Below are 14,157 nucleotides of genomic sequence, written 5' to 3' on the forward strand. Positions count from 1 at the left end.
GTACGAGGGCCGGCTGGAGCCGCCGCTCCGGGCCTGCTGCGGGTTCAGGTCCGTCACGGGAGCGCTGCAGGCGCGGCTGCGGGACCCGCGGTGCCCCGTGCGGCTGTCCCGTGCGCGTCTGGGCAGCAGGGGAAGCCCGCAGCCGGCGGGGCCGGATCGCCTCACGCCTCCCGCGGGCGGCACCGGCCCGGCGGCCGCGGACAGCGCCGGGAGCGGCCGCGTCCCCTCAGGGTCCGGGCGCCGCCGCTCCCTCCGCGCGCCCCTCACCGCGACCTTCCGGCTGCGGGGGCCGGGCGCCGGCGGCGGACGGACAGCTCCGCTGGCCAATCGGCGGTCGGAGCGGCGCGGAGCGCCCCGCCCCTCCATCCGCGCGGCCCAATCAGAGGCGGGCCTGCGGGCCGGGGGCGGGACTTCCGCGGCCGGGGAGGCGGTTTTGTGTGTGCGAGCGCTGCGCGGTCCCGGCTCCCCGCGGGCGGCGGCGCTTGGGGGGCCCGGCCCGGCCCGAGCCGCGGGCAGCGCTGAGCGGCGGCGGCGGCGGGGGGGTCCCCTCCCCTGCCGTAGCGGGGGGCCCCCGCGGAGGCGGCGGGGTCCCCCCGAGGGCGCGGTAGTGACGGCGGCTCCGTCCCCCCAGTTGGTCCCCCGGTGGTCGGCTCCCCGCGCGGGGTGAGGGGCGGGCAGGTGGGCGATGAATGGGTTCAGCACCGAGGAGGACAGCCGGGATGGGCCGCCCGCCGCCCCCTTTTACGGCCAGAGCTGCTGCCTCATCGACGACGGGGACCGCTGCGTGCGCCCCGCCGGCAACGCGTCCTTCAGCAAGAGGATCCAGAAGAGCATCTCGCAGAAGAAGCTGAAGCTGGACATCGACAAAAGTGTGAGTGCGGCCTCGGCCGGGGCTGCCGGGCGCTGCCGAGCCCCCGGAGGGGCGGCCGGGCCGGCTGCGGGCGCCACCGCACTGCGGTGCCTCCGGGGAGATGCGGATCCGCCCGGCGGGCTGAGCTCCGGGCGTGCGGGGCGGCTGCGGCACACCGGAGCCGCCGGACCGCGCTTGCCCGTCCTCAGCGGTACAGCTCGGGATAACGGGAAGGATCCTTAGCTCGGGATAAAGGGAAGGACGTGCCTGGGTGCACCGGCCGTTCCCCCAGTGCAGAGCCGGCTTTTCCCCGTGGCACTGCCCGCCTGCTGAAGCATAACGCAGCTAAAGCCCTGAACGCCGTGCTGGGGAGGCGGCTGTGTGCAGGGAAGCAAAGGAGCGAGCTGTCAGTGCTTGGGAGGCAGGAGTGCTGTTCCCGTTGTGGTCTCGGCTTGGAAAGGCTGGTGCTGGCAGGTGAAAGCAGCTCTGTGGTTGCTGCTTCAGTCAGGTGGCACTGACGTTACTTCTTTAATTGCGAAGAATTGGTGTTGTGGCGAAGCGGGTTAAAGAGCGAGCTGGCAGTGAGATGTGCTGCCTCTTCAGCAGGGTTTGTTCGCACACGGAACAGCCCCGTTTGCTGCCTGATGACATTGACAGCTGTCAGCTCCAGATAGAAACGGGTTCTTTGCCCGGCAGAGAAGAGCAGATCACAGAAGGAATTTCTCAGAAGTGACTTCGTTAACGGAATTCAGCTCTGCACGCTTTTTGTTTTGCCTGATCTGTAAAGATCAAAACCACTGAAAACAAAGCAAAAAAACAAAAGAGGTGAAGTTTTGAGTCAGTCTGTTTGGCAGCTCCCCCAGTTGGTTGGGTCCCTTCTGCACAGCCGAAATGCATCGTGTCACGGGAAAAGTGACTCAGTTTGAAATGTATTCTTAAAAAATAGAGCATTTCTCCCAGTTGTAGTTCTCAGCAGATTTGTCTAGTGGCGTAGTAATTTCTTGCATTTTAGAAATTAGTCTCTGTTGACAGATGCCAGGCTTTAGGAACAAAAAGTGGAAATCAGACTAGCGCAGTCAGAACAAAGGGAAAGTGTAAAGCAGGCTGCATGGAGTGATTTTGGATGTAGGGTGCCTGTGTTATCTGAAGATATTTTGCCTTGTAGACACCAAATAATTTTGATCATTTGAAGTCCTTTGTTTTGCTAACTCTAGTGAGATTATATTTGTTAAAAGGGAGGTTCCATTGCTGAACAAGCAATAGGAAGGAGGCTATACTGCATTTGGTCTGTTTGTTTTAGTTGAGGTGATCAGCTCAAGTTTTATTTGTCAAGGTTTTGAAACACTTGCCTTAATAATCCTCTGTATTATTCAAGCCAGAAAGTTCACAAGAATGGAATGGAATAATACATGTTTTGGTAGATACCTGCCAGTAAGTCCTGAAATAAATGTCTGCACTTCCTCAAGACAAGCACCCATCCTTTTTCCTGACAGATGATTGCAGCCATAAAAAAGAAATTTATTATCTGTAGAGGTTCAATTCAGCTGAAGCTTGAGTTCTTTGCTTTCTTTACTTTTAGTCTTTCTAAGGTAAGTTATCTCTGAATAAGGAGTGTGATATCAGGGCAGGATTTAAGATTAGAAATTCCTTGGTGTCAGTCGGTCACGCCAGTCTTGAGAGATGCACCTGACGCTGGTGTCAAAGTGGCTGCTGTTAAATGCTGTTTCACAGTATCTTTTTTGATTGCTTTTTCACCACTTCTGGTTCTCAGGTGAGGCATCTGTATATCTGTGATTTTCACAAGAACTTCATTCAAAGTGTTCGGAACAAAAGGAAGAGGAAGACGAGCGATGATGGAGGTGACTCTCCTGAGCACGACACGGATGTTCCAGAGGTTTGTGGGCTGCTTTACCAGTTCTTAGCATGTTGAAGTTTCACTTAGATGTTCTCATACATCAGAAAATATTTATATTTTAAATTGCAAGGCCATTGAAGCTGCTGTGGAGTTACTTTCACTTTTCCAGGAAGAGTTTTTTCTGACGTGTGGTGTCCTAATTTTCTTCATTCCCCTATGAGTTCTTTGCCCATGTAAAGTTTTCTATAAAAAGAGGTGTGATAAGGTAACTTCACAGCTTCATGTATGTACAGTTAAAATTGTATTTGATACTATTTTTTAAGGCTAAAAATAAGTTATTTTTCATGGTGTCTGGTGCCCCAACATAATTCCTTATTAATGAGTATGCATCATTTTGCAAATACAGTACAGAATTCAATAGGTCACTCTCTTTGACTGGGTATTTGATACCCATGGATATTGAGCTGCTCCAGATATTTGCATATGTGGTATTTTTTAGCACTATTTAAAACTACCTTTAAATAGTTTGTGACACATTTTTATTTTCAGGAGATAGGCCTGGGGGAAGTTTTCTGTGATAGAGAACTTTCACTGTGCCACTGCGTGCTGCGCTTGCTTCAGTGATGTTTCTGGCACTGTTGACATGGCAAAAGTTGTGCAGAGGTGATGTTCAGAGAAGCAGAGCATGGCCACAGTCAGCAGAGCCCTCTGCTGGAAATGCCAACCCTATTGGCAAAAAGCTGTTTATTTCTGAAAGGAAAAAAAAAAAAAAAAGCCACCAAGATTCATTTTGCCAGCAAAGCTGTGTCTTGGTGCAAAGCTGGTGCACACACCTCCTGTATGGAGGTGTTGAAAGAGTAGCAAGTTTTTGGTATGGGTTTTTTTTTAAGATAACCTGACCTTTTGTTATCACTGTTCATGTTTCCATTCTGCAAGCCTCTCCATCAAAACTTTCCTGTTCAAGCTTTGCAGTAGTTGCCAGGGTGATTGCTGAAGACCCAGTTGGCATCTAAAAATGTTGGAGCACACAGAGTATTTGGTGACTGAAACCTGATGGATGCACGTCACCCAGCTGAACAGGGAACTCTGCACCGTGTCAGTTTTAATGTCACTTCCCTCTCAGTTTTCAGCAGAGATTCCTTTTGTCTTTGAAACTTGGCATTTCCCACATGATCTTCATCTTCCCTGCTGTAACCTCACCACCACCCCCTTTGCTTCTAAACTGTGCACTTCCTATTTAAGTATTTGAATTTCATTTCATCTCTGTACTCTGTTTTATGTCACAAGCTGTTTGTTCAGTGCCTGCTCAATTGTTATTTCATGTGTGAGCTTTTTAAACCTTGTGGGAACAAAAGGTTCCCCTTTGCTTGGAGGTTGCAGAGGTGTAATTGAGAGCAGAAATTGGCCAGCAATTCTGTTGACAGCATGTGAACCAGAACAAAAACTTCTATTTCCCTGAGGCTATTTTGGTCTTTTAGCATTAACAAATACAAAATATACTTAGGTTTGTCAGTAAGACAAGCCAGTATGGTTCTGAATGCAAGCAAGAAGTCCTGTTGAGGAGGAAGCAGTTATTTTTAGATATTTTTAGATAAAATAACTACTCATAGAAATTAAAGGTGGTGCTCATGCCCTCTTCTCTCCATCACTTCCAGGTTGACTTGTTCCAGCTCCAAGTGAACACCCTGCGACGTTACAAGAGACATTATAAATTGCAGACTAGGCCTGGACTCAACAAGGCTCAGCTTGCAGAAGTAAGTGAGGACAGAGGTGGTGTTATCTCTGTTACAAGAAAACTTTTTATCTCCTCTGTTCAAGGGCACCTTTTGTGGGCACTCACACCTGTGTGACTCACTGGTATGGACCAAGTGCCCACTGAAAGGTTTCAGAGAGTGATGCCAGCAGAAAGCTGCCTGCTTGCTTTCACCTGGGACAGGCTTGGAAGGCACAGGCACTGGCTGTTGAAAGCCTGTTTTAGTAACTTGCTTGTCTCTGCTTCCTCTCCCACCTTTTTCATAGTCCTAGTTGGTGCCCTTTAGGGAACAGAAACAGGACCCAGTTTTTGGGTGTTATCTGCGGATGGCTGCTCATCTGAAACTCAGACTTAACCCAATAACCGTCTCCCTAAGTGCTCCTGTTAGTTTTTCTTTCCTCACAGGCACTTGAACTCATTGGAATTGCTTATTATTAAAGGCAGCATCACTGTCCATGGATTCAGATTCTTTATTTCCCTCCCTTGTCTTCATGATTCTGTGTTACAAAAGGCTTTTTTCTTAAGGGCCTCTGCTGCTTTCTCACCATATGGGCTATTTGCTCAGAAAGAACTCTCTGTATCTCTCTGGTATTTGGGCGAGTTGTGCTTGCTTTGCTTCTGCTCTGCTCTCTTTCCTGACTTGATCTGAAGCCTTGCTGTGGGAAAAAATCTTCTCTAAACTTGAAAAAACTGTAGTAGTTACTGATTAGTAATGAGGTTGATTTTGTAAGCTGTGGCTTTCACAACTCAGTTGTCTGGTTTGCTTTTACTTTTGCTTTAAAGAACAAAAACCTGACAGACCAAAAAAGTCAGCAAGACACTGTCTTTCTCTCTTTCAAAGTCAACCAGGGAGTGAATATATAGAATATAGAGAATGTGCAGTGTAGGGCATGTAAGAGTAAGTTGAACAAAGTAGGGTGGGGTTGTTCCTCATTAGCAGTCCTGATTTGTCATATTTTAACTAACCAGTTCATGTCTGTCAGCTGCCTCCTGCCATGAAGGACTGCCTGCTTAAGGAATTTACCATGAATGTACCCAAGAGTAAAGTAAAGATCAATTACTCTGCAGGTGGAAAATAAAGGGAGCCTAACTTAAAGCTGACACAACTTCAAGCTTCCTGTGAAGCCTGAGCAGCTTTAACTCTACACTGGATCCTCATCCAGCTCCCATGCTTGAATCACTGCTGCCTGAGGCTCTTACACTCCTCATGCTATCCCACTGTAAGGGAAAATCAAGCTTCCATAAATGTCCTTGGAGTGACTTATTGCTCAACCTGCATCAGAATCATGTTCTAGAGCTGTGCTGGGTACCAAAAAAATAATTTCTTCCATGTGAGAAGCAGCTCCAGCATGTTTTCTACATCCACTTTCTGAGGAAAAAGCAGCTAATGTTTCAGGGCTTATGCTACTGTCAGAGAGGGGTAGCCCTAACCAAACCCTAACCCTCCCATTGCAAATTCCCTGATGTTCCTTTCAGTGAAAACTTAAGAGTCCAGAGGAAATAATTTTGGATAAATCTTTGCTACACCTGGTTCACACAGCCAAGTGCTGCAGTGTTTCTGACACTCTCCTTCAAAACACGGAGGTGCAGGGAAAACCCGCTCGCCAGATAATCTCAGCACAAAATGTTGCTGAGAAGAAGCTGTGCTGCTTTGGCAGGAGGACATTCTGGCTTCCAAATTCCTCTTGTAGGCTGGCTGCAAATCCTGCTGACATAGCAAGGCTATGCTATGTTCATACACACATTCCAGCTGTAAAGAGAGAGGGAGGTAAATGAGGACTGACATTTGGAATTGGTGCATGTTTCACTCAAAGGATAATGTGCTCAGTGGCCATAAAATCGGTTTTGGAAAGGGAAGAGAAACCCTGTTCTGATTATTTCTAGTTTTTAATCTCAGCATTTCTGTCTCTTTACCTGTTGTTCTTCTAGACTGTCAGTCGTCATTTCAGGAATATTCCAGTGAATGAGAAGGAGACGCTTGCATATTTCATCTACATGGTGAAGAACAATAAGAGCAGGCTGGACCAGAAATCAGAAGGCAGCAAACAACTTGACTGAAGATTAACGAGGCTTGGAATAAGAGAGACCTTGAAGGAACATGTGGTATTGTGCATTTTAGGTTTATAAAAACTGTTAAAGTATATTGTAAATTTTTTTTAAATGCAGTGTCTGAATGACAGAAAAAAATATAGACATTCTAATGAGGAGTATTTGAAAACATGTGCCCAGCATGTTTCCGAAGACTTCTTCCCCTCATTTCAAAGTCATATTGGAATAAAGAAATGAGGATAATGGGGAAACCAAATGAATCTGTAGAACTGTGGAGTTTGTCAACTTGCTGTTTTAAACCATTTCTGGAAATCTACATCTCGGTGCAGTTCAAATGCCAGATGGAATTGTTTTCACTGAATTCAGGCTGCATCCCAAACCACCATGCAGTTTGTCTTGGTACAGGACTGGAAGAGCAGCAGAGATAAAATTCATTATCAAGGTGCATGGGTCAGAAGTTTGTCTGAAGCTTGCTGCTCACCTACACATGCTCTGTCTTGCCTTGAGTTAGTGCTTCAAGTCCCAAACTTCTACAAATGCTGCAGCTCACCAGATCTACTCCAGTGAATGCTACTTGACCAGTCTGAAATTGATGGGGTTTTTTTGCCATTTTTTTCCTCCCAACCCCATCCAACACAGATGCCAACCAACTGTCTGCGGTCTCTTTTCCAATTTCTTCCAAGAACTCACTAATTAAATTTTGTGTAAGCATTTAAAAAATTCTGCATTTCTCTGAATGTGGTATTAAGGCGAACACAACCTATTTGCTGTGTCTGATCATGTTGGTAGAAGTGCTTATTTAATTGATTTATGCATATTTCAGTGAAGGTAGGTGAAACAATGGCTTGAGACATCAGTTTCTTAATTTCTGTGTCAGGTCAGTATCAGTCACAAGCATTTTATACTGAATTTTTAGCAGGTGTCACAAAATTGCTGTGTGCATTCAGGGGTTCTGTTTAGTATAAAGCAGATTCATGGGTGAGGCACATAACCAGGGCAGTGATCTGACTGGAGCATTTCATGATGCATTCATCTCCCTCTGCAATGGGCAAGAAGCATCAAAGCATTTGCCTTCCATGAACATTACATGTGCTTTCATGAGAGCTGTGTGAGTGAGGGTGGCACTGGTGCTCCCTGACAGGGCACTGTAGGAGGAGATCACCCTGATTTTATTTAAAGCCAAGGTGTCCTTACAGATAATACAGTGATTATTTTGGCAAAAGGAGCTTTTAAAAGTGTTGGTCATGACTGACTGTTCTCCAGTGACCTCAGATTCTCTACAGGGGAATCTCATGATTTAAAGCATCGCTCCGTTTCCTTGCTGTCCTGACCAGTGTCTCCATTCTGGTACAAGATGCCAAGACTCCACATAGAGAGGATATTCTTAACAAGCCTTAAGCAACAAAATGAACAGTAGAAAACTTCAGCTAGCATTTTGTAAATGGCAGGTTTTATTATTTCAAAACTGGATGAAGTTTTGTTTAAGAGCTAAACACACTGGTCACGGTCCCAGCTTAGTACTGCATTGTGTTTTGTAAGGCATGAAGGGTTCACTTAGTGAAGCTCTTGTTAAAGCTCTCCCAGGGTCTCTTTAACATTGAAGTCACAGTTTAAAGCAAGTTCACATCACTCTGAATTGTTTGCTAATACTCCAAAAACATGTTCAACAAACTTCAGCATGTCTTAAGTCCTGTGTCATAGGCAGAAATACTCTGTTATGGTACATGTCCCATTTGTGACATCTTGGGAGTGTGATTATTTCAGCATTTCCTTGTTCAATTCTGTATGGATTTTTAGAATATCATACAAGAGAGAGGTTCAAGGAATGAGGAGAGAATGTCTTGTGTCAGTATTTCATGAATGTTTAAAAATTTCCTATTTGTGCTGGTCCTTTCCTTATTGAAAGGGTGGAGTAGTTCCCACATCAGTCAACATGATCTGGCTTCTCTCATTCAGGACAGATGGTTAGAAGGGTACATTCTCTGACTGCATGCTAACCTTCAAAGTGCTCATGTAATCAGAGGATGCTACCAAGGGAAAATGAGTTTCTGAGTTGAGAGGGTTATGCCTCATAGTGATTGTTCCCCTCCAGTGGGCACTGGTGAGGCCACACCTCGAGTGCTGTGTTCACTTCTGGTCCCCTCAATTCAGGAAGGACATTGAGGTGCTGGAGCAAGTCCAGAGAAGGGAAGCAAAGCTGGTGAAGGATCTGGAGCACAGATCCTGTGAGGAATAGCTGAGGGAGCTGGGGTTGCTCAGCCTGGAGAAGAGGAGGTTCAGGGGGCACCTTCTCATTCTCTGCAACTCCCTGACAGAACGAAGGAGCCAGGTGGGGGCCAGGCAGCCAGGGTCAGGACAAGGGGAAATTGCCTCAAGCTGCACCAGGAAAGTCGAGGTTGGACATTTGGAGGAATTTCTTTACAGAAAGGGTGATTAAATATGGGAATGGGCTGCCCAGGGAGGTGGTGGAGTCACTGTCCCTGGAGGTGTTTAAGGAAAGACTGGCACTTGGTGCCATGGTCTAATGGACACGGTGGTATTTGGTCATAGGTTGGACTCGATGATCTCAGAGGTCTTTTCCAACCTAATTGATTCTGTGATTCTGTGATTCTAGACCAAAACTGTAAAAATGTAGTTTGTTTGGGATTTACTTTTTTTTTTTGTGGTTGTATTTTATTTTGCTTTATTTTTAAGAGTAAATAAATCTGTTGGGGTGTTTTAGTAGCCAGCAGCAAAATGATTCTTTTCAAGGAAATATGGTGGCAGGTTCCATCTGTTCAGGTGTATTCACTGGAATGCTTTTGCGCCGAGGTGGTATCCAGGAAACTTTTCTTTTCTTTTTTTCCAGAAATAGTCCATTGATGTTAAATGTGATCCTTGTTGGTTTCACTTCTAAAGCAATTATACTTTTTTGAAAAAAAAATTCTTAGTGAAGTGTGATGATGAAGAGATGTTTACCAGCCATTAGCAGTTGTTTATAAGGTGGAAAGCTTGGAGGCAAGACACCAAAGAAACAGAAGAATCTTTGGCTGTCAGACCCCATGGCCTTATAAACCCCTTGCAAATGCCTTATTACCTTGTTCTCAACTTAGCTAGAGCAAAACACCTTGAGCAACAGAAAGCTGATGGTCTTGTTGGAAGGGTCAGCCACTTGCTGGCTCCCGTGCTATGAACTGAAACCACACGTCAATTCAGTAGCAATATCCATGTTCAGGGTGCCTGTGATTCTTGAAAAGCATTTAGTGTCTAATAACCAGAAAACGCAACAATGCAATTGTCCTTGTGTACGATACCGTGCTGTGTGTTCGATTCCTTATGCTGCATGCCAAGTGAAAAAAAAAAAAAAAAGACTTTCCAACTTTTTATTTTAAATGTCAAATTAAATGTGTTTGAACCTCACACTTGTGAAGCCATGAGGTGGGACATTTTCTCAGCACTTTTAGATGGGACTTGTTGGAAAGGTGTAAGACCCAAATCGCTTTGGCTGGAATGATAAGGTATTTTTTTTGCATTTTGCTTTTCACAAATGGGCCTTAAATTCTGTCTAGCTTTGAACCATGGAGCACAAGCCTTGGGGGCATGGAGGATGACCAGATGTCATCTTCTATTTATAATAGTGGAAGCTTATTTCTTACAAGCCTGCATAGGTGACATTCACCCTGGGGCAGAGGAATTGTCTCTGAAGGTCTCTGGCCATTATATAGCCTAATGCAATTCCATAGCCTAGCTCAATTCTCATTGCAGAGTTCCATTAACTTAATTAGAGTTCTGAATAGATCCAAAGCCATTAGTATGCAATCCAAATAATGCAGAAACATCTCTTCTGGGGTTAATTTCATCCTGTATGCTGACCCTCTGCTCACTTCAAGGGAAGAAGAAGAAATCATTGCTGGTAGTTACTGGCTTGAGCTCAACTCAGGGGAGTTGGAAGCATGCAAAGACTCGAGTCAGTAGCAGCCTGATGGCTGAAAAGTGCAAACACATCCAGGGAGGCTCTGTCAGAATGCAGTTTTCAAAATTTCATAATCTGAAAGATTATTGTATATCAACCTGAAGTAAACTATTGCAGTAAAATTAACGTTTCTTTTGCCAGGCACTTTAGATGCACAGCCTGAGAAAAGCAGAGCTTTGTACCACTTCTCTCCAGTATTCTGGTGTCCCAGTTTTCCTTAGAAATGTGGCTGTAAACCACTGGATACCCCAGGGTGCAAGAATTGACCAGAACATGTCAAGCCTGGCATTTCAAGTGAGTCTAAAGTGCAAGCTGGGTTCAGAGAGGCTTTGAACACAAGAGCTGAAATAATCTACAGTAAATGGGAGTTTTCATGTGGGTCATGATGGCACAGGGAGGATGAAGCAGGACATGGCCCACAGGGAGACTGAACAAAACACACTTCCACAGCAGCAGCAGCAGCGTGGAGGGAGGTTTGTTCTCTGTCAGCACTTGTGATGGATGTTTTATGAGAGGGGGAGGAGGGTGAGCTGTGCACTTTACATCTTTTGGTTGAGCCAAATGTAAATACCAATGGGAGATCTTCAGCAGGAGCTGCAGTTGGAGGGGAGAGGAGGGGTCTGCTGAGGGACTCTTTGTTTAAGTTTGCAGATTGCTGGACTTCCTGGAGCACTAGAGTCACTTTGTCTCTACTCAGAAATGTGGGTAATACAAGGTGGCCTCCCTTCCAAAAGGAGTCCTTGTGCTGCCCAGAGTAAGGACAGAAAGTCCCAAAGGTGAAGGAATGTTACTGATGCCTCACTCCTCGTGTCACTGATGCCCTTTAACCATCTCTAGCTTATCAAGTTAGGGAAGTTCTCATTTTCCACTTTCAAAGTGCAAATGAACTGTTAGGATGTAAGATACTCCTTGCACTTTTCACAGCTATTCCTGGTCTCCTATTTTTGACTCGCTTGTGAACACAGCTGTTTGGGATGAACTAAATGCTTGAACAAAGTGTGGGGAGAGGAGGAGGCTCCTGCTTTAAACCTGAACTTCCCTTGCAAGCAGCTCTGCAGGCCATCCTGGGCATCAGCAGGCTCCAGGAGCCTCTGGCTTACCTGAGCCTTACCAGGGCTGGGTTTACTCCTGTCCCACCCACACCTCTGCTCCACAGCTGCTGCAGGGGAGGTGGGTAGCAGGTAACTTGCAGAATGGTTTGGAGTCTTTTGGCAGGCTTACTGGGAGAGAAAACTGTGTTCCCTCTTCTGTTTCTGGCCTCCATGTGTTGTGCTGATCTTATGCCAAATGTTTTGGACACCTTGTATTTTTAACTGTGTAATATAGCTGTGTATTGTTAAAGCAACTTAGTAACTTATAGCAAAAACTGTAGAACTCATTTCTCTGAGGTGTAGGAAATGTCCTGCTTCCACTGTGTATGAGACTTTAACTCTGTACTGTCTGACAAAGATAAAATTCTGAATTTCACTTTAATAAATGATCTATCCTAGCAACCAGGCCCACATTCCCTTGTTTGCCTTTCTGCCCTCAGCACCGATGGTTCCAGAGCCAAGGGAGTCCTGCTTTGGTGGATGTTTTGTGCCAGACTCACTGCCTTTTCCCACTGCCTTTTCCCACCCACCTCCCCAGGGCTGAAAACACTGCAGACATGGAGCAGAGAGTGGCACTGCTCAGTGGGAATGCCAGGCCTGCAGCAGAAATCTCAGGTGATGGGATATTTTCTGACAAACCCATGCGGGTTGCACAGGTGCAATTCATGGAGTCTTTTGAATGCAACAAAAATACAACTTTGCAAGAAAGATGGAGGCTGTTGAAGAGCCACATGCCCTTGCATTTTGGGGAGTTTGGGCTTTCCTATGATGGGAATTCCTCCCCTCCTGTATCACGAAGAGTCTGTCAAGTGCAGCTTCTCATTTGATTCATGTTTCCTATTGAATCTTCTTTATGTCTAGTTCAGCCCTGTGCTTCTGCTCCTTTCTCAGGCACATCCTTGGCTTCGTTTCATGCATGATTTATAGCTCCTGTTGTCCAGAGTCAAACCTGCATGCCCAGCTGACAAGGTGGGCACTGCTCCAGGGCAGTAATGACATGGATCATCCCAGCATTCAAGATCCTTACTCGTGAAATGCTTTGTTTCATTTCTTTTGCTGATATTCCTCCTGACCATCAGCCTTATAAGCAAAGGTGCCTGACTTTTTTGCTACACTGAGGAAGCAAGTGAAAAAAACTGGGATTTGAGTACTTGTTTGCCTGAACTCTGTCATATTTTTAAAAACTCTGCTGGCACTGTTTGAGTTGTGCTTTTAGCCTTGATTTTTAGCCAGAAAAGAGGTTGTAGTGTAGCTTTTCACATACTTGGGTTCTCACAGGGGAGGATGATCAGATGTCAAAAGCTTTACACGCAAAACAGATCCTGGTGTCCCCAGTGCCTGCCTTTGTGGATGTGTCTGAGGCCTTAATGAACCAGGATAATTTTGGAACACGCTGCTGTGCTACAGGAGGCTGTTCCTGCCTCGGGGAGCTCCCAGTTGAGGAAGGCAAGACCAGAGGTGACACCGGTGGGCACCAGGGGTGGATCACATCACACAACCCGTGTGCTGTCAAGGGCCTTTAGGAGGTGTCAGGGGAGGATAAGGGCAGCATACCCCAGTGGAAGGGGAAAACTGCGTCATTTGCATTCCCAAATTGATGACTGGGGGCTCTTCTGCCAGCACAGTGAGGAGGAGAGGCAGCAGGGCTAGAGGAGAGATGTAAGCAGCAACCTGTTGTGCAGGTGCTGACTTTAGTACAAGAGGATATAATGCAGCCTTGTGATAGAAATAAACTGCCAGCTAACCTGTTATTTGTACAGAGTAATGAATGATGCTACTTAATCTCATGTTTGCTCCCTGCCAAGAAACCCACAGAAGATTTCAAGCTCGAAACCAAGGCGGAATCTGCTCAGTCTTTTGAACACATTCGCACTGACGAAGAAAGGAACCGGCAGACTGATGTGGTGGGCCGAGAGCTGCACGTCCCTCCCTGCACTGAGGCTCCGAGCGAGGGCAGTGTCAGCTCGGGAAGCCGGAGGGGCAATCGCTGCCCCCCAGCCCAGGGCAGCCGGGGGGCACCGGGCCGTGCCCCCATCCTGAGGATGCTCCCTTGGCAGGAGCTGCCTGTGCCTGTCACACACCGGAAGCAGGATTGTGCTGTGCTGGGATGTGGAGATCATAAAAACGGTTTGTTTGGGTTTTGAGGGGGTTTTTTTTGCTGCTTGGACATTGAAATTGAACACGTCCGATCCTCTGCGTGAGCCGTCCCGCAGCCTCCTCGCAGCCTTGATGGAAACCAGGCATCGCTTCCCTGCTCCCCAGCAGAAAGGGCAGCACAGAGGACCAGGGAAATATGTGAATGTGGATTTAATGGTTTTGTGTCTTAGAGATGTGGCCGTGCAGGAGGAGTGTGGGGGAGAGAGACTCAGAGCTTGCTTTTTTTTTTTTTCTTTTTCTTTATATTTCTCCTCTATCTGATAAGGAATAACTACACAGCTTCACCAGCACTCAGTCTCACTTTGCCAGGAGATTTCACATCTCTTATCCTTGCAGGTAGTGCTGGCTTCTTCCCTAAGTACCTGAAAATCCCCGAATGTGCTTTTACTTAATTGCCTTTTGAATTTTCTCCAAGATCTGTTCCCTTTAGGCGTTGCAGGAAGTACTCCA

At 46.5% G+C, this 14,157-nt stretch overlaps 1 protein-coding gene across 1 annotated transcript; it reads left to right on the forward strand.

Annotated features, from left to right (window-relative positions):
* The first annotated feature begins 418 nt into the window (after positions 1-418).
* Positions 419-11,952, forward strand: SAP30L (SAP30 like). Its single transcript, XM_030283691.4, has 4 exons — positions 419-871; positions 2,622-2,744; positions 4,361-4,459; positions 6,388-11,952. Exons 1-4 carry the CDS (start codon positions 686-688, stop codon positions 6,514-6,516), a joined length of 537 nt encoding a protein of 178 aa, XP_030139551.1. The 5' UTR covers positions 419-685; the 3' UTR covers positions 6,517-11,952.
* Positions 11,953-14,157: the final 2,205 nt, after the last annotated feature.

The sequence above is a fragment of the Taeniopygia guttata genome, chromosome 13 (genome assembly GCF_048771995.1).
Source record: "Taeniopygia guttata chromosome 13, bTaeGut7.mat, whole genome shotgun sequence".
Lineage (NCBI taxonomy): Eukaryota > Metazoa > Chordata > Aves > Passeriformes > Estrildidae > Taeniopygia > Taeniopygia guttata.

What these genes read in the sequence shown, in the direction of transcription:
- SAP30L (XM_030283691.4), top strand. Translation starts at nt 686, where the DNA reads ATGAATGGGTTCAGCACCGAGGAGGACAGCCGGGATGGGCCGCCCGCC. An exon ending in AGCTGGACATCGACAAAAGT is followed by an intron (nt 872 to 2,621) that starts GTGAGTGCGGCC and finishes TCTGGTTCTCAG; the next exon opens with GTGAGGCATCTGTATATCTG. An exon ending in ACGACACGGATGTTCCAGAG is followed by an intron (nt 2,745 to 4,360) that starts GTTTGTGGGCTG and finishes CATCACTTCCAG; the next exon opens with GTTGACTTGTTCCAGCTCCA.